The sequence below is a fragment of the Ciona robusta genome, chromosome 14, assembly GCF_009617815.1.
Source record: "Ciona robusta chromosome 14, ASM961781v2".
NCBI lineage: Eukaryota > Metazoa > Chordata > Ascidiacea > Phlebobranchia > Cionidae > Ciona > Ciona robusta.
In genome coordinates this window covers 4842309-4865312 of record NC_143248.1, presented here as the reverse complement: position 1 = coordinate 4865312, position 23004 = coordinate 4842309, and the positions used below count along the sequence as shown (strand labels likewise).

The window sequence follows — 23004 nt, the reverse complement described above, 5'->3', positions numbered from 1 at the left end:
AATCAAAACATAGACCGCCTTACTCAAACCTACTGTATAGTAGGGTGGGGGAAGATGGGACACCTTTTCATTCTAATTTCTTGTCGCATTTAGTAGTAAACGAAAAAATTCAAAGAATTATGAAGTCGTATCCTTACGACTCCCATAGACCGTTGGTATTTGTTTAAAACCCGATCAGGATATTTAGATATTAAGTGCTATAGGTGTCCCATCTTCCCCCACCCTACTATATATTATTTTGCACTTTTTTACATGTTCAGTTAGTAATTTAAACAAAGGTAATAAATGAATAAAAACAAATTTTATAAAACAGAAAAAAAATTGAAAGAAAAAAGATGCTTTCCGAATATTTTTTTAGAAACTGTTTTATTTTACGTGGTAACTTTAGATCACAAATTAAGCATTTCTATCGAAATAAAAATTTAATATTTCGTTGGTACGCCATTTTAATTCAAAGCAAGTATAGTGTAGATTGGTGTATATACACATATCATGATGTACGCATATGTACCCCAATGGCTGTGTCACGCATTTCCCACAAACAAAAGAACGTGTTTGGTGATATTTAATGCAACGGTTTGTTCTGACACGATGACCAGAGCAATTCAGGACATTTTCCACAGAACTTTGGAGCGAACGAGGTCAACGAAATGAGATTGCTACGGATTTTCATTTTCGCAGGATATCTGATTGTTTATGCACAAGGTAATAATAACAAAACTAGTTTAGCGTGTATATTAAATGACAGCAAGGTTGTTTTGCGAGTTTTATTTTACGCTTTAATAATAAGTGAGTATTAGTTAGTCGGCAATGACAAACAACAGACCAAATAATAACTTGGTATTTACGCTTTACCAGGAATTCAATGTTGGACATGCAATAATGCGAAAGATGACGCACATTGTCGGAGCATTGGGCAAGTGAAAAGATGTAATGTTTATCAGGTACATCATATTTAATTTGACTATGTGCGCCTATGGGCGTTGTTTGCAGAAACATTTTAAACACGTACCAACCACAAAAGTAATATACATGTGTATTTATGGTACACATGTATACAGTTTCCAAGAAGAATAAATGTCGTATTTCTTCGTAAAGAAATAAATAAGTTGTATTGGAATAATTTGTATAAGAACTTTGTATTAACGTATTACATATGCGTGCAAGGGGCAGAAGATATATGAATGCTATTTACGTACGTGGCCATGATGTGCCATTGGCAATTAATTAGCGCAACATGTTTTGGAATGTGACAATGATCGTGCCTGGAAATTCATAAATAGCAGAAACACCGAGTCCGGGGTTTTAAGAACGGAGCATTTACTTAACAATTTTGTATGTACAGAACATTCATCAAAAATAAATAAAGTTCATACACATACTAAGTTTATTAAATTACAAATATTTTTTTAATTTCCCGTCTCTTCGTTCCAAAAGACACGATTTTTTTGCAAAAAGCTATTTGGCGACCTCTACCGAACATATACAATGGGCTTTTATAGAAGGAGTTTAATGCAATCAAGATTTACGACTTAAGCTGTGAATTTTTGTAAAATCCTGTGTTAATTGATTTATATAGTGGGTTGAAGTGAGATGGTCCATGTTTTCTCTCTATTTTATTGTCTTAATTTGGTGGTATATTAGGAATAAATGAACGTGTTAAAAATAAATTAACTTTATCTACGCGTGGCCGGAAAACGCCAGTTCTTAACACGGGTGTTCATACAACCGACTCTTAAAGCGACCCTTTTACTCGTTACAATTTGGAAAATGATGTTATGAAGCCACGGTTATTATGTAGTAAAAGTTATTTTATTTACAGAATTGTCAAAACGAAGTTCGGATGGTCGAGTCGAGGCTTCTCATCACTAAATCTTGCAAGCAACGCCTAGCATGCCATAATAATTATATACAGGTACCAATATACTATTACGTACAAGACTAGATATCTAGACAGATTTAGATAACAAAGCAATACGAAATTTTCACTATCGGCTTAAAATGTTTTACTTTTTTTTCGATTTCAACTCGACTCCTAATCATCGCATAGGAATACATCGAAACTGCATAAAAAAAACACTAAGATAAATAAAAAAATACTAGGAAAACATAATTGTATTGTTCGCGTTATTAGGCCATTTATTTCCTGAGCGGTTTAGGTGTATTCCTTGGTCGTGTGTTTTGTGGGTCATGCCATATTTATTCTCAGAATGGGATCACGGGTTCGCTACAGTGCGACATGAACCGACAAGGATCTGTCTGCAGATGTTGTTGCAAGACGAACTTGTGTAACGACGAAGCATTATTCTGCCTGACAAACAGTACGTATGCATATGCTATGTTTAAATACAAGCATTGCTTAGGTTTAGGCGCCTATTATTTCCGTCTTTCACCTACAGCCGTTTAAAACGTCATATAGCAGGGTCGGATGGGATGGGACACTTTTTTAATCTCTTATCTGATCCCATTTAATAATAAACAAAGAGTATTTAGAGAATTATATCGTCACGACCCTAAACGATCGTTCACAAACAGAAATATGGATTTTCGGTGCAGTATTCAATTCAACCCCACAGTAGTATATCTACATTATACTTCCACAGCGAACAATACATCAACAACTACAAGCAACCGCTTACAACAAAGTACAGCCGCACATATCATCGCAACAACAAAATACGTCACTGACGCGTCAAGAAATACAACACACATCAATTCTAACGGGTCGAACCTATCTACATTACCTACAGAACACATATCTCGTCCAACTGAAACACCTACTGCTGAAAACCTTTCGTTACTGCAATCAGAAACGCAAAGAAACAGAGCTTCGATTACTGCTGCTGTTCAAGTTGTTTCAGGTGCCCGTCCACCGGACGCTGCATTACTATTACCAGGTGGACTGAACATTCCAAAGGAAGAAGTTAACGAAGTGACTCCGCCTTCCCGTGATACAATTAACATTGATACCGACATTGGTATTCACTCGAATACCGTAAAGGTTGTTCCAAGTACAGCGGGAACAACAACGGGAACAACAACAGGTCAGTCTTGTGTATTAACACCGTATATATGATATAACTCACTTACCTTTTTATCAAGTTCTTGTAGAATCCATTGTTTTAACTACATAATTGACTTCAATGTACTTTTACGCTACTAAAAACCACCTACTTTACGCTACTAAAACTTTTAAAGGCACAAATGTCAATAGACTGCTTAAACTTACGTATCTAACTAATTTAGAAGCACCGGCGTGCGAGGCGCCTCTCATTCCACAATTCGGCAGATCAAGTTGCTTGGAAGGGAACACGTTGGGAAGCGTCTGTTACTTTTCATGCATGGCTGGTTTCTACTTGATAGGCAACACCAGTACAACTTGCGGTAAGTATATACAACTAAGTGTGTGTTGTATGTGGTGCATCAAATGTGCTATATCTGACTTCTGAAGTGTGAGTTAACATGTAGGTATTAAATATCTTTCAAACTGTGTCCAATGTGTCTTGGATAGGCAATTTAATTTTTATCAAGTTAGGTTGCAGTTAAAAATCAGGTTTTATGCTATAAGCACGTGTGCAGATTACAAATAAGAAATTGCTGAGAATACAGTTGTAGTTTGTGCTGTACTGAAAATGAAATACTGTACATCTGGTGGTAGCCACGTCGTACATAAAGCGCAAGTTATTCTACAAGCGAGGACGAAAGAGAATTCCATGTGTTCATACTATTGCTTAATCGAAAATGAAAAGCTTCTTAGCATACTATGCGGACGTCAATGTATAGTAGGGTGGGGAAGCATAGGACATGTTTTTATTCCATTTTCTTGTCTCATTTAGTGGTAAACAAAGAATATTTACAAAATCATAGAACCGCAGCCTCGCGATTATATAAAAAAGTTGTTAATTGTTAAAACACGATTAAGAAATATGGGATTTTGGTGCTAACAGTTTCTTATCACACAATACTTAACATGCGTTTTATCTTCCAGGTTCAAACTTGCTTTGGAACGCAAGTTCGCCGACATGTTCTCGTATTATGTGCAATTCGGTTCACACGGATCCAGTAAACGGTAGAGTTAATTGCCTGAATGGTAACAACGCGGGGAATCAATGCGTGTGAGTATACCGCGTTGTTTTTCTATATTTAACAACCGAGCGTAAAATATAATAAATATATTAGCTATTATTTGTCCAATAACTATCATGTTGGTTCGAGCCGCGTCGCTGCTACATTGCGAGCGTATACGTGTCTTTCGGCAGGACACTGAACGGCAATTGCTTCAATCTAGTGGCACTAATGGGTTATCCAATTGTAAACCATATACAGAAAAAAACAACCATCGACAAAGTTACATTCGTGGTAACTAATAAGGGGGCACGAGGTGTGTGAAACAGAAATCTATGTTATAATGACTGTCGATTTCCCGTTACGCGAGGATAAAGCAAGTTACAATCACTGTACATAGTCAATTTTACATTAAAAGTTTGTTTCTGTTTTAAGGTTTACATGCAACGATAATTTTTGGTTGGTTGGCGAAAGCGTATCAACTTGTATTGACGATGATGGAGACGAGTTCGGTGTGTGGAGCAGTGAAGCACCAATCTGCGTTCGTAAGTTATTTTATTAATGTATTGTAAAGGATTTTCAGCAAGTTTTGAACTTAAAGGGGATTGAACGTATTAAAATAAACTTTGAAGCACGATAAATGGGTAATATGTTGGGTAGAAAGCGTGTTTTCATTCTCATTTAATTTCCCGTTTGCTCGTAAACAAAGACAGTTTACAGAAAAAAAGTAATCGTATCCTCACGATTCTAAAATAACGTTGTTAATTGTTTTAAACTTGCTATAGAAATGCGGCACTATATGTGCTACCGGTATTTAACTTTTCCTAATACAATATAATTGTAGCGTTAATTAAAATTTCTACTTTAGCAAAGCTCTGCGACCCACCCTTCCTAAGTGTACCAAATGGTCGAGTACGTTGCACGAACTGGAACAACTTTGGAAGTATTTGTCGAATTCTCTCGTGCAGAAGAGGTTACTTCGCAGAAACACGGCGAATTATGTGTAGTAAGCTCCTTTAATGTCAATGTTTTATTCCATGTGAACGAGATTTTATACGCCTGAGATATAGGTCAAAACTAGTAATGTCCGAAAAGTTGGTATCCCATTACTTGGATATGCAAAAGCGTGCCATAATATTACTTGTTCGTTCGTATTCTATATATGGGTAAGAGTTCCTATGGCGAGGCAAGTTGGAACACTATTCATCATCAAAATCAAAACATTCAAAACTTTTGTCCAAATATATATGAATTCAAAACTACATTTATTTAATTCAACATTTTGTTTTTAGTGCCCAACAACAAGTGGAGCTCTAGATTCCCAACTTGCGTTCCAGGTTCTTGCAACCCGCATCTCGCTGAACCCATGAACGGTAGAATGGTTTGCTCTAATAACAATCTAGCGGGCAGCAGATGCGTGTAAGCAACCATTGTTGTTTTAACGGTATTTTAATTGTATTAGAATGACTGCATTTCCGTACATGGATAGAGAAATGTCTCGATAGAGAAGTATTTTATAACTCCTCCTATCTTAAGTAATATATACAGTAGGGTGGGGAAAGATGGGACACCTTTACCACATAATATCCAAAAAGCCTGATCGCGTTTTGCACATTTAACAACGGTCTGTGGAAGTCGTGAAGATACGGTTTTATAATTCATTGAATATTCTATGTTTGCTATTAAATGGAAAGGGGAAACTAAACGAAAAGGTGTCCCATTTTCCCCCACCCTACCATACTATATACTGCTGAGGTAGATGGGGTATCGTTGGCACCGAAACCCCATATTTCTAATCGTGTATTGAACAATTAAACCGTTATTTTAGTCTTGAAGAAGTTTTATTTATTTCTGCAAAAAGAATTGTTTGCTTCTAAATGGGACAATGGCCCTCTTAACCCACTCTACTACATGTGTTATATTTTCAAGATTTTCGTGTACGCCTCATCATCGTTTAGTTGGATCGACAATGTCCAGTTGTATAAACAGCGGAGTTAATAACATGGGTGTTTGGACCAGTCCAGCTCCGACCTGCGAACGTAAGCAAATGAACACATTACATTGGTATTTATCACAATACTGTATTTATGGTATATAGGTGCCATTGCCAATAGCCTGAGAAAGGTGCAGATCCAAACTAATAGTAAGATATAATGTAGTATTAAATGTAAAATAAAACCCAGGGATATAAAACCAAATCATATTTAGAACCGTTGGGTAATATAGGATATTGTAAATCATCTATAAATCCCATACTTCTTGATAATGTTTAAGCAATTACCAACGCTCTTATAAAGTCATGGTTATATACAGTGGCGCACTCCCTACCTCCCCCTGGCTGCGCCACTGGTTATATATCTCCTATCTTACCCCACCGCACTGCATAACAATTATATATATACGAATTCATTTTACAGGGTCGACATGTGTAAACCTCAACGCACCACGTTTCGGGACAATCAACTGTAACTTCTTAGGAAGATTCCAACAATGTTCCTTCACCTGCCTACCAGGGTATCTACTTGAAGGGAAAAGAAGAATTACATGCGGTAAGAAACTTATATACCATAGCACAGTGGATACCACCTCTTCTTCTAACCCAATATGTTTTGGGTTCAAAGCTTGTCGCTGCCAATTGGGCAAGATATCTAACATAAATTGCTTGAACCCAGTGGTCACAAATAGGTTGCCTGAACTGTCAGCCATATAAAAAAAAAACACATTTACAAAGTTAGGCCTGGTAATTCGTAAGCTAGCAATTAAGGTGTGTATGAAACTAAACACCCGTGTTATAACGACTGTCGTTTTTTTTCGGCTACGCAAGGGTAAAGAAAGTTGCATTACTATCCATACTATGATGATTACGCATGGTGTATGAAGACTGTTATGGATAAAACTTTTATTTTGTTTTAGGCTCCAATTTGTTTTGGGTCTCTGCCCCACCGATATGTGTGAAGATAGATTGCCAACCTGCGTACGAAGAATTAGAAAACGGTGGTGTATCGTGTAGCAACGAAAACCACCTCGGAAGCCAATGCACGTAAGGAGATAGAAGTTTTAGTTGAATATGTGGTAATATCAGATGTCTTAAGCCAAATATTGAACATTCAAGAATTATAAAACCGTATCCTCACTTCCAAATTTATCTTTTTTAAAACGCGATTAGAATATTTGGATTATGTATATTTGGCCACAAAATACATACATAAGTTAGTTAAATGTGCTTCTGCAGGTTTCAGTGCGATGCTGGGTTTACATTAAATGGAACGACAACTACGTACTGTGACGCTTCTATTGTCGAAGGCGTAAACGTTGGAATGTGGAGACTACCAGCTCCAACTTGTTTAGGTAGTCCAATGTTATACATCCCATAAGTTGGGTGGGGAGAGATGGGACACATTTTCATTCTATTTTCTTGTCCCACTTGGTAGTAAACAAAGAACAAAGAACGCCCGACTCCCATGGACCGTTGTTAATTGTATAAAACACGATCGGAATGTTTGGATATTCTGTGTTAAAGGTGTCCCGTCTTTAACACAGTATTATCCGAAGTGGTAGCAATATTTTAAAAGTATAGAACATACATAACTTATTGCTGCCTGGCCTGTTATACATTTCTTGCAACTTTTTTTGTCAAATTTATTTTTCCATGGAATGTTGCGATATTTTATTCGAGTCGTCTTCGTCATGGCACTGGTCATTATTTACAATCCTAATCGATTGTCACAGATCATGAAATCTGTTTTCTTTTTGTAGGATGATGCATTTATGAGTGTACGTCACTAGTCATGAGAGCCAGCTGATGACGTAACGATTAATGTGACGTCACCACTACCACCGTCAACAGCCAACCCTTAACCACCCTTCCACTATTCTAGTAAATCATTTTTCTTTTAATACTCTTGCACGCGGTATATTAACCAATGTAGATACACCGTTACATGTGTTTACTGTGTACAGAGTATATGCGAATAAATTCATAACCTCAGGAAAACTCAGTTATTCGAGCAAGTATTTTTTCAGTCATATAATAGTGTGGGGAAAGGCGGGACATCTTTAGCACATAATATCCAAATATCCTGGTCGTGTTTTAAACAATTAACAGCGGTCTATGGGAGTCGTGAGGATACAGTTTTCTATTTCTTCGATTATTTTGATTTACTACCAGATGAGATGAGTAAATAGATTGAGTACGTGTCCCATCTTCCCCCACCCTACCATACAATATCGTTGGCCCCCATATGGTATTCGTTGGAGCATAAGAATTAACAAGAAACGGGAGTTTTTAAAATATGCTTGTCATTTAATTAAACTAATGATAATTAAACCGGCTAGCTTAAACCTATATTTGTTGTTTGGCCTTCAGAACGCTCACGAATTCAGCAAAACTGATAACTTGTTATGCCGCATCGGAAAACGAAATGCCGCTTTTGGCCTTTCTAGTGCAGTAATATCACGTTCGTGCCCATTTTTCGTGCTAATGTGTGCTGCATAGAGTCATAGCGCGTTTATCGTCGTTATTATTGACTGCTTCATGCTCGTGTAATACCAAAGCTAGACTATTTACGGACATCTTGAATCGTACGATTTATATTTTACCCTTGATAACACGGAATCTGACTTAATGTTATTTGCCGTGAGCATTTCGGAGTATCACATCAGTCTGCAAGAAGCCTATCATGCCGGCTTGGAGGTTTGGCACGAGGTACTCTACACATCATACTAATTCAATCGGTTTGCCAATTAGCCTTTACCGACTGTACCAATAATTCATCACGATTAAGCGGCCGGCACGATCACTCTAGCACGTTCACAAAAAGGATATGATATGTCCATGCATATTAGGCACGTACACATCATATCTATGCAGACGTATGGATTTTTGTTACTCACGTTCATTTTGCCCCTACGTTCCATTTTCCAACAAATGTCACCTCTGCAGCTGATGAAAAATTAAAATATTCAATCAAAAGACATTTATGAATATGAGTGAATTGTATATAATACAGGAGAAACTGGATTCTAGCGATTAATGTTAAGACATGTACCATATAGCAATGGAGCTTATACGATATGTTAGTAAAGCTGTATCGCTCGTCTTAGTAAACGTATGTAAAAGCCCATTTGGTATATAACATCGTATGAACGCTTCGATATATATATAGTCAAAAAAATAGACCACCAGTTTCAAGAGCGGCTGTTGTTTAAGACTAGAAAAGGCAATACGTCAATGGTAATAGTGAAAGACAATTGATTGTTCATTGTAGTTTAATTACTATGTTACGTATGGGCATTTCAATGATGTATAAAACTGCTGCTAAATAATGTAAGGGAAACGCGTGATACATGCAATTTCACGAGTCTGAACAACGTTCATGCATATCTTCCGAGAAACCGCGTTTATGATATACCAACGCGTAAGAGCAAGTGGTATATATATTGTTATCGTCTGCGCACGACTTTTAGGGTATTTGGTCCAAAATTATGTTCTATATAGTTCCACGCAAGGCAGTTAGTTGTGTTCAATTGCATTTACTGTTGTGTTAACTAGGAGCAGTTGTATACTAACACAGCTCAAATATTTCTTCAGATTATTCAGATAATAGCAAACATCGTATGAGTGCTTCTGAATCTTTAACCTGAAGCATGAAATACGCAATCATATTATGCGTGATTGCAGCATCTTTTGCTGCCGTTCAAGGTAAGATTTCAACACCTTTTAATCACGAGCCTCGTCTATGACTTCGTTTTTTCTACAGGCGACCAGTGCATAAATGTCGGTACCCTTTCCAATGGTGAAGTGGGTTGTACAGACGGTAACTCAGTGGGGACAAGTTGTTCCTTCACATGTAATACGTTAGGGGGTTACAGTCTTACTTCTGGAAATGCGACCTCCAGCGTTTGTCTTGAAGACCGAAACTGGGACATGGAAAAGCCATGCTGCGCTCGTAAGTGCAACATACATTATAAGAATACAGTTTCAATAAAATCATAAAATAACAAAAAGTTAGGGTTTTTTTCGGAAGTTTTGTTGAAACCCGTTTTTTGGGGGGAGGGTTTTTTTCAAAAAGTCTAAAATTTATCAGATTCGGTGAAAATTTGTTTTATTTATCCGGCATGCGAATTCGCTTGCGAAGTCGTATGCAGCCCATTACCGAGTTCCGAATGCGGCAGCGAAATCCGGACAAAACAGACAAAAAGGGCGAATTCCGGATACTGTGTACAGTCATCTTAGGGCGGTATACTTATTATTAAACTTTTTAAATATGTTTTTTTAATAGGAACTTGTCCTCCAATTGCTCTTCTTGATATGGTAATCCTCATTGACTCTTCGTCGTCCGTTGGAAGCGAAAATTGGAGCATTATGAAAAGTTTTGTTAGAACCATTATCAAGTTAGTATATTTGAATATTTTGTTTGGTGATAAATATTTACTGTCTGTTAAGATGTGTAGTAGGATGGGGAAACATGACACACTTTTCATTTTAATTTATCGTCTCGTTTCGTATACTTTACAAAGAATTATAAAAAAAGTATTCTCATGACTGAAATAGATCGTTGTTAATTGTTTAAAACAAGATCAGTTTTTTGGATATTATGTGATAGAAGTGTCCCGTCTTTTCCCATGGTACTATATATACTGTAGGCACGTAAATTATCAAATTTTCTAACCGTGATTTTACCAATTACTAGCCTTCGTTGGGATTCGTAAGTATGCGTGGTTATTTACTTCTGTAAATACTCGTTGTTTTCTACCAAATGGAACGATAAAACAGCAATAAAACACAAACTATCTTCCCTAAACCTATAATATTGTGGGGTGGGGGAAAGTGGGACACCTTTAGCACATAATATCCGAATATTCTGATCGTGCTTTAAACAATTAACAACGGTCTATGAAATTCGTGAGGGTACGGTTTAATAACCATTTAATGTTCTTTGTTTACTACGAAATGGGACGAGAAAATAGAATAAAAGGTGTCCCATCTTCTCACATCCTACTACGTTGTATTGCGTGGGTCGTGGAAAGGGGGAGAAGCAATATTCTTATAAATAAATTTGCATAAAGCAAGTACACGTGACCTTGTATTCAAAATTAGTTCGTGATCATTAGCGTTTCTTGAGCTTCGGGAATTTTCTTGAGTTTGTGCCCATTGATAATGATTGGGTGTTGCCACACCAAGCAAAATCGTTGTCACGCGAGCGTATATCAAGTTCGGATAATTAGTCTGACACGTTGAGTGTGTCATCATATATCATTTAGCATATTTGCCTGTGATATATTAATAATTTTTGAAAGTTAATGATTTCCTGTTGCTTGAGGTTACAGCTGGCGGCTTTGACTGGTTGGTGCGTCATTCACGCAAACTTAGACTTTGTTGGATAGTTGTTAAATAAATGTCTTGACTGTGTATACTATATGCTCAATGCATTAACTGTATAACAACTAAATATTTATAAATCTTAGGCTGCTAGTTTAAACAGATTTACAAATAATATCTTATATGAAGTTTAATATGGCCAACCTATTAGTGGTTGCAGAAATATACACATATAGGCAAACTATGGAGCAGCATAAAGCGTCGAAATTGATATTCTTGCATTGTAATATCGAATGTGTAGAATAGCCCCGTCATCGATAAATAAAAAATATGCTTAAATAATCGTTTTAAAAATGGTTATTAAAGGCGACGAGTGGCAACCATATACCGAATACGGTAGTTTTTACAGTTGTCATGATTTGCGTTATTTTTAATTCACGTACTCGTTGCTCCATAGCTCCTTCCAGCGGTCAGCCACTTCCACACAAATATCTGTGCTGCGTTATAACCGAGTGGTAGATACATCAACTCAGATACTGTTGAACGAATACTTGACAGATCAAAGTGGTTTCTTAGCAGCATACGACAGGATTCCATACAACGGAGGCGGTATATTACCTTGGTTATACATTAATGCATTTTGTATTCGTTTAGATTAGACGGCTAGGTTGTTTGCAGGCAAAGTTCTATAGTTTCGTATATAGTTATAAAATAGCTATATAGGTGCACTGTAAATCAAGTATGAAATACCATGCATATATATTGAATATGTAATCAATGGCGCTAAACGATGGTCGACAGTACTAAGTTACACCTTATGTTTAGGAACACTTACTGGTAATGCGTTACGCTACGTCAATGACGTTATCCTTACCGGGGCAAATGGAGATAGACCAGGTGTACGAGATGTTCTGATAACTTTGACTGACGGTCGGGCTCACGACAATGTCTTGGCTCCTTCGCGCATGCTGCGAGCAAAGGGTGTGGAGGTAACAAATGTTCTATTCTCGATTCCATATGGGTATTATTCTCGATTCTATATATATATGTTTAATCATAACTGACCCAATATCCCAACAAAGATATATACTGTATATGCATTGGCTACTGATTTAGCAGTGTGTATGTTTTATTTCCGGTGTGCTGTCATGTAGTCTGTCGTTATTTCGTTGTTTTTTTATTTGGGTTCCTTGTTACTTCGACAAGTTTAACTGAAGATACATTATAGGCTGTATTGATATGTTTTATATGAGTATGGGCCAACTATAAGATTTATTCTCTACAAGACCTATGTCGTCGGAATCCAATCACGTTTGGGAGCATTGAGAGAGTCCCAGCTTTTAGAAATCTCGGGTTCGCGAGATAGAATGTTTATTCTTACTGCTGGCTTCGCTTCACTTTCAAGATCATTTGCCAACATGTTAATGATGCAAGCGTGTGGAAATTTCACCACAGAATACTACAGACAAGTGGACTGTCGTAAGTAAAGAAATGTCGTGTTTTAAACAAAGCGAGGATTTAACAAAAGCATGAACTTGGCAAGCAAAGTGATCATAATGTGATAAGTCCAAAAATGCAAAGAAAACGTTTTGTGTAAAATAATGACCTTTAAAGCCGAAAAAACGTAGCTGATCCTGGGAATTCCAGTTTAGCAATAATCATGAAGTCTTGCCACACGATTGGTGTCAAGATTTTATTATTGATAACAATAAATAGGTATTTGTTATCACGATTTCTTAATCTACCGAGAAATACGTTGCACGTTGTACAGTGTCGTGGCTTAATGACGACTAAACCTCATCTTTTAATTAGCAATTACGTGCGAGCCAAGGGTTTTGCAGCCTGCCAACGGTGCAGTGAGCTGCACTGATCGCAACTCGGCCGGAAGCGTCTGCGTCTACACTTGCGACAGCGGGTATCAAGTACAAGGAGAGCCAAGAATTTCTTGCAACGAGGTGTCAGGCTCGGGAGAGTGGAGCGCTGAGCCACCGACATGCGAGGGTAAGTTTTGATCGTTAATAACACTTATCCAGACGTGACACAGCAAATTGGCGTTTTATAATATGATTTACCAAATGACTTATGCAAAATCGGCATAGACATGGTTGTACTTTAAGTATAGAACCACTTGAATAAATGCTTTCGTGCAGCTGTTAAAATTGACTGATGACGCTCCCTAGTTTTTTTGCACAAATAACCTAATAATGCATCATTGCACATGGCGTAACAATGGCATGACGTAACAGTGGCAATTATGAATTTGAATTTAAAATATCGGCGGGAACTTTGTTCGTTTCTTAGTACAGCCTTCATGAACTTTATGTTACGTTAGGTTTTGATAATATATCTATATCTTCTTTTAGTGAGCACATGTGAACCGCCGTTATCTACGCCTCGTAATGGTCAAATGAATTGTACTGACGGCAATGCAGTTGGTTCAACTTGCACGTTTACTTGCGACGACGAATATCTGTTGACTGGTTCACCAATCTCCCGATGTGTTTCTCAACCAAATGGCGACCCAGCATTTACTCATCCTGAACCCGTGTGCGAACGTAAGTTTACACATTTTAATTTTTTATATTTGTTATTTTTTTACGTTATTGCGTTTGCACACTTTTTGCAAGAAATATTTAAACAGGTACGTCGTGTCTATGTATATTTGTTTACAACACTGTACCATTTATTATCTACGATATTCCACAAACCTTTTAAATTCATTTTTTAAATACAGTACATACATTTATTACTTTTATCATAGTTTAATAATACTTCTTCTTTATTAAACTATGCTTTTACGTATTTTCTTTTGTCAGTTATTCCTATTATCTGTGAGCCTTCAACTTTCACTAGCATTGACAATGGGATTGTCATTTGCACTAATCCTTCCTTGGTATCAAGTGTTTGTACATTTGAATGTTTGTCCGGTTTCGAACTCATAGGGAATAGTAGTTTAGTTTGTATTGACGATGAAAATGGAGATGACAGTGGAACTTGGAATTCTGTTCCACCCACATGCAAAAGTGCGCCTGATAGTTACACCGAAAAAATCATATGTTTACAGTGATGTAATTCGCAACTTCCACAGGAATACAATGTAGTGACCCACCACCAGCACCTGTAAATGGACAAATGGAATGCAGTCACGGAAACAACATTGGATCCCAATGCACATACACTTGCAGCTCAGATTATGCTGTAGTTGGTGATTCAGTTACAACATGCAGAGACATGGGCAATGGAGAATATCGGTTCGATAACCCTGCTCCAGTTTGTCAAAGTAAGTAAAGAACAAAATGTTGTGATGAATATTTTTATGTTTAGTATACAATTTTATATAATACATTTTTACCATCTGTTACAGTGATTACATGTCAACCACCCTACATTTCAATACAAAGTGGAGAAGTCAGTTGCACACGTTCTAATGAAATTACCAGCCGCTGTTCATTTACCTGTAACCAAGGATATGAGTTAGTAGGAGAAGCAATATTAACTTGTGAGGATGATTCCGATGGTGATCCTAATGGCCAATGGAGTTCTGATGCACCATTCTGCAGAAGTAGGTTTTTAAATAAAGTGTATTACTCTTTAATGTTTGAATGTAACGCTCTGCTGTGTTCCGTTTGCCTACTTGAGTTCACTCGAGGGAGATGAACCGTCGTATACGATAATAATTATTATTGTGTGTAATGCTTGTTTACTCCTGTGTGCAACATGCTTGTCACGTTTCCATTTTTGGGGTGTGGCAAGAGTTTTGAATAAGAATACAGCTTAAAAACGTTTTGGTTGCAAGTGTTTGTGACACTAAACATGTAAAATCAAAGCGTATTATCATTTTAATCTGCTACATCTACACAATGTTTCATTCTTGCTTTGTTAATTATTTATTCCTATATTAAAGTTAAATATATTTCTTAACTTCTGCAGTAATCCAATGTGATGACCCACAACCACCACCTGCAAATGGAGCAATAAATTGCACTGATGGAACTAACATTGGATCTAAATGCACATACACTTGTAGCTCGGATTATGCTGTAGTGGGACCGCCAGTAACCACATGCAGAAATATGGGTGATGGCTATCGGTTTGATAACCCTGCTCCAGTTTGTGAATGTACGTATACTTTAATTATTTTGGTGCTTGTCATATTGCCTTTGAATTGCTTTAAATTATCGAATTTATCTTCTGCAGTAAAGACCTGTCAACCAACTTACGAAACATTGGAAAACGGAAATGTTGATTGCACAAACGCCAATATAATTCACAGCCAGTGCACATTCAGCTGTGGCCCAGATTATGACCTAATTGGAGAAGCAGTTTTAACTTGTAATGATGATTCTGATGGTGATCCTAATGGACAATGGAGTTCTGATGCACCATCTTGCAGAAGTACGTTTTTATTTATTAAAAATTCTTTATTTTCTATGTCATTAGATGTGTGCATGTAGTGCCTGATTTTTGTTCGCATTATGCTTATTTAAGAAATTATTAACAATACCTAAGCTTGAATATCTATATCTCATAGGAAAACAATGTGGTCCCCCACCACCATCACCTGACAATGGACAAATGCAATGCAGTGATGGAATTAACCTTGGTTCCCAATGCACGTATACATGTAATCCAGATTATGCTGTAGTTGGAGATTCAGTCTCAACATGCACAGACATGGGCAATGGAACCTATCGGTTTGATAACCCTGCTCCAGTTTGTCAAAGTATGTATTGCACAACATAGGCATTTGTGAATGTTATTAGGGTTATTTGCAGCTGGTTTCAATTTATTAATGTATGATACCAAAGTAAGTATTTTATAATCTGTTTTACAACCCACAGTAAAGACCTGTCAGCCACCTTATGATATTGTAACACCAAGCAACGGAAATGTCACTTGCACGAATTCCAATGTGATTCACAGCCAGTGCACATTCACTTGTAACAGAGGATTTGAATTAGTTGGAGAAGCAGTTTTAACTTGTAATGATGATTCTGATGGTGATCTTAACGGACAATGGAGTTCTGATGCACCAACTTGCACGAGTAAGTTTCATTTTCTAGTCCGGTAATTTAAAAATATCTATAGAACTATCTTTATTATTCATGGTTGATAGAAACATTTTTAAACATTCACACTCCCCAATGACTAACTGTATCACCCCCTTATCCTCCTGTGATGCTAACCACTGTGCTACGGTGCTGGTTTTTGCATCAGTGTAGGTGTAATGATACATTTACAATGTTTTATCCTTCACAGGAGCACAATGCAGTCCCCCACAACCACCACCTGCAAATGGAGCAATAAATTGTAGTCGTGGAAATAACATTGGATCCCAATGCACATACACTTGTGGGCCAGATTTTGCTGTAATTGGACCTTCAGTAACCACATGCAGAGACATGGGCAATGGAGATTACCGGTTCGATAATCCTGCTCCAGTTTGTCAATGTATGTATCTTTCACTAATATACGTTTTTTTTTGTAATTGTATATAATCTTTCACTCTATTGTTTTATAATAAAAAATGCATTACTTCATATTATATTTTTATTGTTTTTTTTTCTGCAGTGATTACTTGTCAACCTCCTTTTAATACTTTGGCAAATGGAGGTGTTAATTGCACAGAATCCAACATAGTTAACAGCGAGTGCACATTTTATTGTGAGTCCGGATTTGAATTAGTTGGAGCAGACGTTTTAACTTGTAATGATGATTCTAATGGTGACGCTAACGGCCAATGGAGTGATACAGAACCATTCTGTAGAAGTAAGTTTATGGATCAATATGTTTTAATTATCAATAAAATGTAGTTTTTGTTAAAATATTATGAACAAAACTTGGAATTTTGCCAATACATGCATGTAAATCTTAGTATTGTTTCTCAATGTGTATTTACTTTACAGGATTGCAATGTACGTTACCCCCTGATCCAATGAATGGTTTCAAGGTCTGTAGTGGCGGCCAATTCTTGGGAGCACATTGTGAATTTGGTTGCAATCCAGGATATTCATTGGTTGGAGCACAATCTGCAGATTGTTCAGAAACACAAGATCGGTCACTTTCTTTTGATAATCCACCACCAACTTGTGAACGTAAGTAGGAAAGTAGAAATTACTTAGAACTTAACATTGTAAAGCCAGTACTTTCAAAATATGAGTGACAGTTTATTGGTTTTTGAACATTATATCTTTGCCTGCCTTGATTATTTTGCACAACACTCTTCCATTACCTGAATTTAAACGTAAAGCATTACGTTTGTGCATTTCTTTTTATTCCAATGACCTTTATTTATAATTTTCCTACATAATTTGGTTGCACAACACTTAAAACACATTTTGTACACCTCAAATAACACTTGATGACATGGGCAATGGGGACTATCGGTTCGATAACCCTGCTCCAGTTTGTCAATGTATGTATTACACAATCTTACCTTTTTAGAATCTATTGTTAATATGGTATTTTCTTTAACATTTATTTTATCGTATTCAAACAGTAAAGACTTGTCAACCACCTTACGATTCGTTGCAAAATGGACAAGTCAGTTGCACAAATAACAATGCAATCAACAGTCGCTGTTCATTCACTTGCAGCCCAGAATATGAGTTAGTAGGAGAAGCAATTTTGACTTGTGAGGATGATTCTGATGGTGATCCTAACGGACAATGGAGTTCTGATCCACCGACTTGCAGAAGTAAGATTTATCTATTGCCGGTTTATCTTAAAAACTTTAGTGTTAAATATTTAATAGCTCATTTTGTATGACTTTAATTCAGCAGTTGTTCTTAGGTTTTTAACTTTTAATTTCCACAGGAATACAGTGCAGTGATCCACCACCAGCACCTGCAAATGGACAAATGCAATGCAGTGATGGAACTAACATTGGATCCCAATGCAGATACACCTGTGACCCAGATTTTGCTGTAGTTGGACCGCCAGTAACCACTTGCCGAAACATGGGCGATGGAGATTACCGATTTGATAACCCTGCTCCAGTTTGTCAATGTATGTATTGTACAATATATTGTTAAGCGAATACAACAATAGTTTTTGTCATTTCCAAATTAATATCTTCCATTCTCATTGATCGTATATAAAACTTGAATTGCTCTAAAAAGGTACATTTGTAACAAGTTTATCCTCCTGCAGTAAAGACCTGTCAACCAACTTACGAAACATTGGAAAACGGGGATGTTGATTGCACAAACGCCAATATAATTCACAGCCAGTGCACATTCAGCTGTGGCCCAGATTATGACCTAATTGGAGAAGCAGTTTTAACTTGTAATGATGATTCTGATGGTGATCCTAATGGACAATGGAGTTCTGATGCACCATCTTGCAGAAGTACGTTTTTATTTATTAAAAATTCTTTATTTTCTATGTCATTAGATGTGTGCATGTAGTGCCTGATTTTTGTTCGCATTATGCTTATTTAAGAAATTATTAACAATACCTAAGCTTGAATATCTATATCTCATAGGAAAACAATGTGGTCCCCCACCACCATCACCTGACAATGGACAAATGCAATGCAGTGATGGAATTAACCTTGGTTCCCAATGCACGTATACATGTAATCCAGATTATGCTGTAGTTGGAGATTCAGTCTCAACATGCACAGACATGGGCAATGGAACCTATCGGTTTGATAACCCTGCTCCAGTTTGTCAAAGTATGTATTGCACAACATAGGCATTTGTGAATGTTATTAGGGTTATTTGCAGCTGGTTTCAATTTATTATTGTATCATACCAAAGTAAGTATTTTATAATCTGTTTTACAACCCACAGTAAAGACCTGTCAGCCACCTTATGATATTGTAACACCGAGCAACGGAAATGTCACTTGCACGAATTCCAATGTGATTCACAGCCAGTGCACATTCACTTGTCGCAGAGGATTTGAATTAGTTGGAGAAGCAGTTTTAACTTGTAATGATGATTCTGATGGTGATCTTAACGGACAATGGAGTTCTGATGCACCAACTTGCACGAGTAAGTTTCATTTTCTTGTCCGGTAATTTAAAAATATCTATAGAACTATCTTTATTATTCATGGTTGATAGAAACATTTTTAAACATTCACACTCCCCAATGACTAACTGTATCACCCCCTTATCCTCCTGTGATGGTAACCACTGTGCTACGGTGCTGGTTTTTGCATCAGTGTAGGTGTAATGATACATTTACAATGTTTTATCCTTCACAGGAGTACAATGCAGTCCCCCACAACCACCACCTGCAAATGGAGCAATAAATTGCAGTCGTGGAAATAACATTGGATCCCAATGCACATACACTTGTGGGCCAGATTTTGCTGTAATTGGACCTTCAGTAACCACATGCAGAGACATGGGCAATGGAGATTACCGGTTCGATAACCCTGCTCCAGTTTGTCAATGTATGTATCTTTCACTAATATACATTTTTTTTTGTAATTGTATATAATCTTTCACTCTATTGTTTTATAATAAAAAATGCATTACTTCATATTATATTTATATTGTTTTTTTCTGCAGTGATTACTTGTCAACCTCCTTTTAATACTTTGGCAAATGGAGGTGTTAATTGCACAGAATCCAATATAGTTAACAGCGAGTGCACATTTTATTGTGAGTCAGGATTTGAATTAGTTGGAGCAGAAGTTTTAACTTGTAATGATGATTCTAATGGTGATGCTAATGGCCAATGGAGTGATACAGAACCATTCTGTAGAAGTAAGTTTATGGATCAACATGTTTTATTTATCAATAAAATGTAGGTTTTTGTTAAAATATTATGAACAAAACTTGGAATTTTGCCAATACAAGCATGTAAATCTTAGTATTGTTTCTCAATGTGTATTTACTGTACAGGATTGCAATGTACGTTACCCCCTGATCCAATGAATGGTTTCAAGGTCTGTAGTGGCGGCCAATTCTTGGGAGCACGTTGTGAGTTTGGTTGCAATCCAGGATATTCATTGGTTGGAGCACAATCTGCAGATTGTTCAGAAACACAAGATCGGTCACTTTCTTTTGATAATCCACCACCAACTTGTGAACGTAAGTAGGAAAGTAGAAATTACTTAGAACTTAACATTGTAAAGCCGGTACTTTCAAAAATATGAGTGACAGTTTATTGGTTGCCTGCCTTGATTATTTTGCACAACACTCTTCCATTACCTCAATTTACTATAATGTAAAGCATTAAGTTTGTGCATTTCTTTTTATTCCAATGACCTTTATTTATAATTTTCCTACATAATTTGGTTGCACAACACTTAAAACACATTTTGTACACCTCAAATAACACTTGATGAAATTGGCAATGGAGAATATCGGTTCGATAACCCTGCTCCAGTTTGTCAATGTATGTATTACACAATCTTTCCCTTTTAGAATATATTGTTAATATGGTATTTTCTTTAACATTTATTTTATCGTATTCAAACAGTAAAGACTTGTCAACCACCTTACGATTCATTACAAAATGGACAAGTCAGTTGCACAAATAACAATGCAATCAACAGTCGCTGTTCATTCACTTGCAGCCCAGAATATGAGTTAGTAGGAGAAGCAATTTTGACTTGTGAGGATGATTCTGATGATGATCTTAACGGACAATGGAGTTCTGATGCACCATTTTGCAGAAGTAAGATTTATCTATTGCCGGTTTATCTTAAAAACTTTAGTGTTAAATATTTAAAAGCTCATTTTGTATGACTTTAATTCAGCAGTTGTTCTTAGGTTTTTAACTTTTAATTTCCACAGGGATACAGTGCAGTGATCCACAACCAGCACCTGCAAATGGAGCAATAAATTGCAGTGATGGAACTAACATTGGATCCCAATGCAGATACACCTGTGACCCAGATTTTGCTGTAGTCGGACCGCCAGTAACCACTTGCCGAAACATGGGCGATGGAGATTACCGGTTTGATAACCCTGCTCCAGTTTGTCAATGTATGTATTGTACAATATATTGTTAAGCGAATACAACAATAGTTTTTGTCATTTCCGTATTAATATCTTCCATTCCCATTGATCGTATATAAAACTTGAATTGCTCTAAAAAGTTAACATTTGTAACAAGTTTATCCTCCTGCAGTAAAGACCTGTCAACCAACTTACGAAACATTGGAAAACGGAAATGTTGATTGCACAAACGCCAATATAATTCACAGCCAGTGCACATTCAGCTGTGGCCCAGATTATGACCTAATTGGAGAAGCAGTTTTAACTTGTAATGATGATTCTGATGGTGATCCTAATGGACAATGGAGTTCTGATACACCATCTTGCAGAAGTACGTTTTTATTTATTAAAAATTCTTTATTTTCTATGTCATTAGAGATGTGTGCATGTAGTGCCTGATTTGTGTTCGCATTATGCTTATTTAAGAAATTATTAACAATATCTAATCTTGAATATCTATATCTCATAGGAAAACAGTGTGGTCCCCCACCACCATCACCTGACAATGGACAAATGCAATGCAGTGATGGAATTAACCTTGGTTCCCAATGCACGTATACATGTAATCCAGATTATGCTGTAGTTGGAGATTCAGTCTCAACATGCACAGACATGGGCAATGGAAACTATCGGTTTGATAACCCTGCTCCAGTTTGTCAAAGTAAGTATTGCACAACATAGGCATTTGTGAATGTTATTAGGGTTATTTGCAGCTGGTTTTAATTTATTAATGTATGATACCAAAGTAAGTATTTTATAATCTGTTTTACAACCCACAGTAAAGACCTGTCAGCCACCTTATGATATTGTAACACCGAGCAACGAAAATGTCACTTGCACGAATTCCAATGTGATTCACAGCCAGTGCACATTCACTTGTCGCAGAGGATTTGAATTAGTTGGAGAAGCAGTTTTAACTTGTAATGATGATTCTGATAGTGATCCTTACGGACAATGGAGTTCTGATGCACCAACTTGCACAAGTAAGTTTTAAATTGTTTTCTAGTAATAAGAAAATATGGGGTTTAAACTGCTTTTTAGTTTGTGGTTGACAGAAAAAGTTTTTTAAAGTTAAACTTCACAATGTTGTTATGTTGATGATTTGTAGATGTAGTATTCCATTTACAATGTTTTATCTTTCACAGGAGCACAATGCAGTCCCCCACCACCACCACCTGCAAATGGAGCAATAAATTGCAGTCGTGGAAATAACATTGGATCCCAATGCACATACACTTGTGGGCCAGATTTTGCTGTAATTGGACCTTCAGTAACCACATGCAGAGACATGGGCAATGGAGATTACCGGTTCGATAACCCTGCTCCAGTTTGTCAATGTATGTATCTTTCACTAATATACGTTTTTTTTTTGTAATTGTATATAATCTTTCACTCTATTGTTTTATAATAAAAAATGCATTACTTCATATTATATTTATATTGTTTTTTTTCTGCAGTGATTACTTGTCAACCTCCTTTTAATACTTTGGCAAATGGAGGTGTTAATTGCACAGAATCCAATATAGTTAACAGCGAGTGCACATTTTATTGTGAGTCAGGATTTGAATTAGTTGGAGCAGAAGTTTTAACTTGTAATGATGATTCTAATGGTGATGCTAACGGCCAATGGAGTGATACAGAACCATTCTGTAGAAGT

General features: G+C 36.7%; 2 protein-coding genes across 2 annotated transcripts in view; both read left to right on the top strand.

The window, feature by feature from the left end:
• The first annotated feature begins 571 nt into the window (after positions 1–571).
• LOC149725254 (P-selectin-like) lies at positions 572–8063 on the top strand. The gene is made up of 15 exons (XM_089892335.1): positions 572–705; positions 859–944; positions 1823–1915; positions 2210–2321; positions 2604–3044; positions 3247–3384; positions 3989–4115; positions 4501–4610; positions 4934–5071; positions 5358–5484; positions 5995–6104; positions 6483–6614; positions 6979–7105; positions 7298–7413; positions 7822–8063. The coding sequence occupies exons 1-15, from the start codon at positions 651–653 to the stop codon at positions 7824–7826; spliced, it is 1917 nt and encodes a 638-aa protein (XP_089748461.1). The 5' UTR covers positions 572–650; the 3' UTR covers positions 7827–8063.
• Positions 8064–9711: 1648 nt separating this feature from the next.
• The window catches only part of LOC149725253 (complement receptor type 1-like), a 21231-nt gene continuing 7938 nt past the window's right edge, over positions 9712–23004 (top strand). The window contains exons 1-32 of the mRNA XM_089892411.1: positions 9712–9766; positions 9825–10013; positions 10347–10458; positions 11844–11995; positions 12212–12375; positions 12673–12865; positions 13199–13387; positions 13750–13941; positions 14475–14666; positions 14751–14948; positions 15317–15505; positions 15584–15781; positions 15918–16109; positions 16228–16431; positions 16646–16837; positions 16958–17155; positions 17293–17481; positions 17886–18083; positions 18203–18394; positions 18539–18736; positions 18873–19064; positions 19183–19386; positions 19601–19792; positions 19911–20108; positions 20247–20435; positions 20827–21024; positions 21144–21335; positions 21481–21678; positions 21817–22008; positions 22127–22330; positions 22493–22684; positions 22805–23002. Coding sequence (XP_089748537.1) covers positions 9712–9766; positions 9825–10013; positions 10347–10458; positions 11844–11995; positions 12212–12375; positions 12673–12865; positions 13199–13387; positions 13750–13941; positions 14475–14666; positions 14751–14948; positions 15317–15505; positions 15584–15781; positions 15918–16109; positions 16228–16431; positions 16646–16837; positions 16958–17155; positions 17293–17481; positions 17886–18083; positions 18203–18394; positions 18539–18736; positions 18873–19064; positions 19183–19386; positions 19601–19792; positions 19911–20108; positions 20247–20435; positions 20827–21024; positions 21144–21335; positions 21481–21678; positions 21817–22008; positions 22127–22330; positions 22493–22684; positions 22805–23002 — 5935 coding nt within the window. The remainder of the gene's footprint in view (positions 9767–9824; positions 10014–10346; positions 10459–11843; positions 11996–12211; positions 12376–12672; positions 12866–13198; positions 13388–13749; positions 13942–14474; positions 14667–14750; positions 14949–15316; positions 15506–15583; positions 15782–15917; positions 16110–16227; positions 16432–16645; positions 16838–16957; positions 17156–17292; positions 17482–17885; positions 18084–18202; positions 18395–18538; positions 18737–18872; positions 19065–19182; positions 19387–19600; positions 19793–19910; positions 20109–20246; positions 20436–20826; positions 21025–21143; positions 21336–21480; positions 21679–21816; positions 22009–22126; positions 22331–22492; positions 22685–22804; positions 23003–23004) is intronic.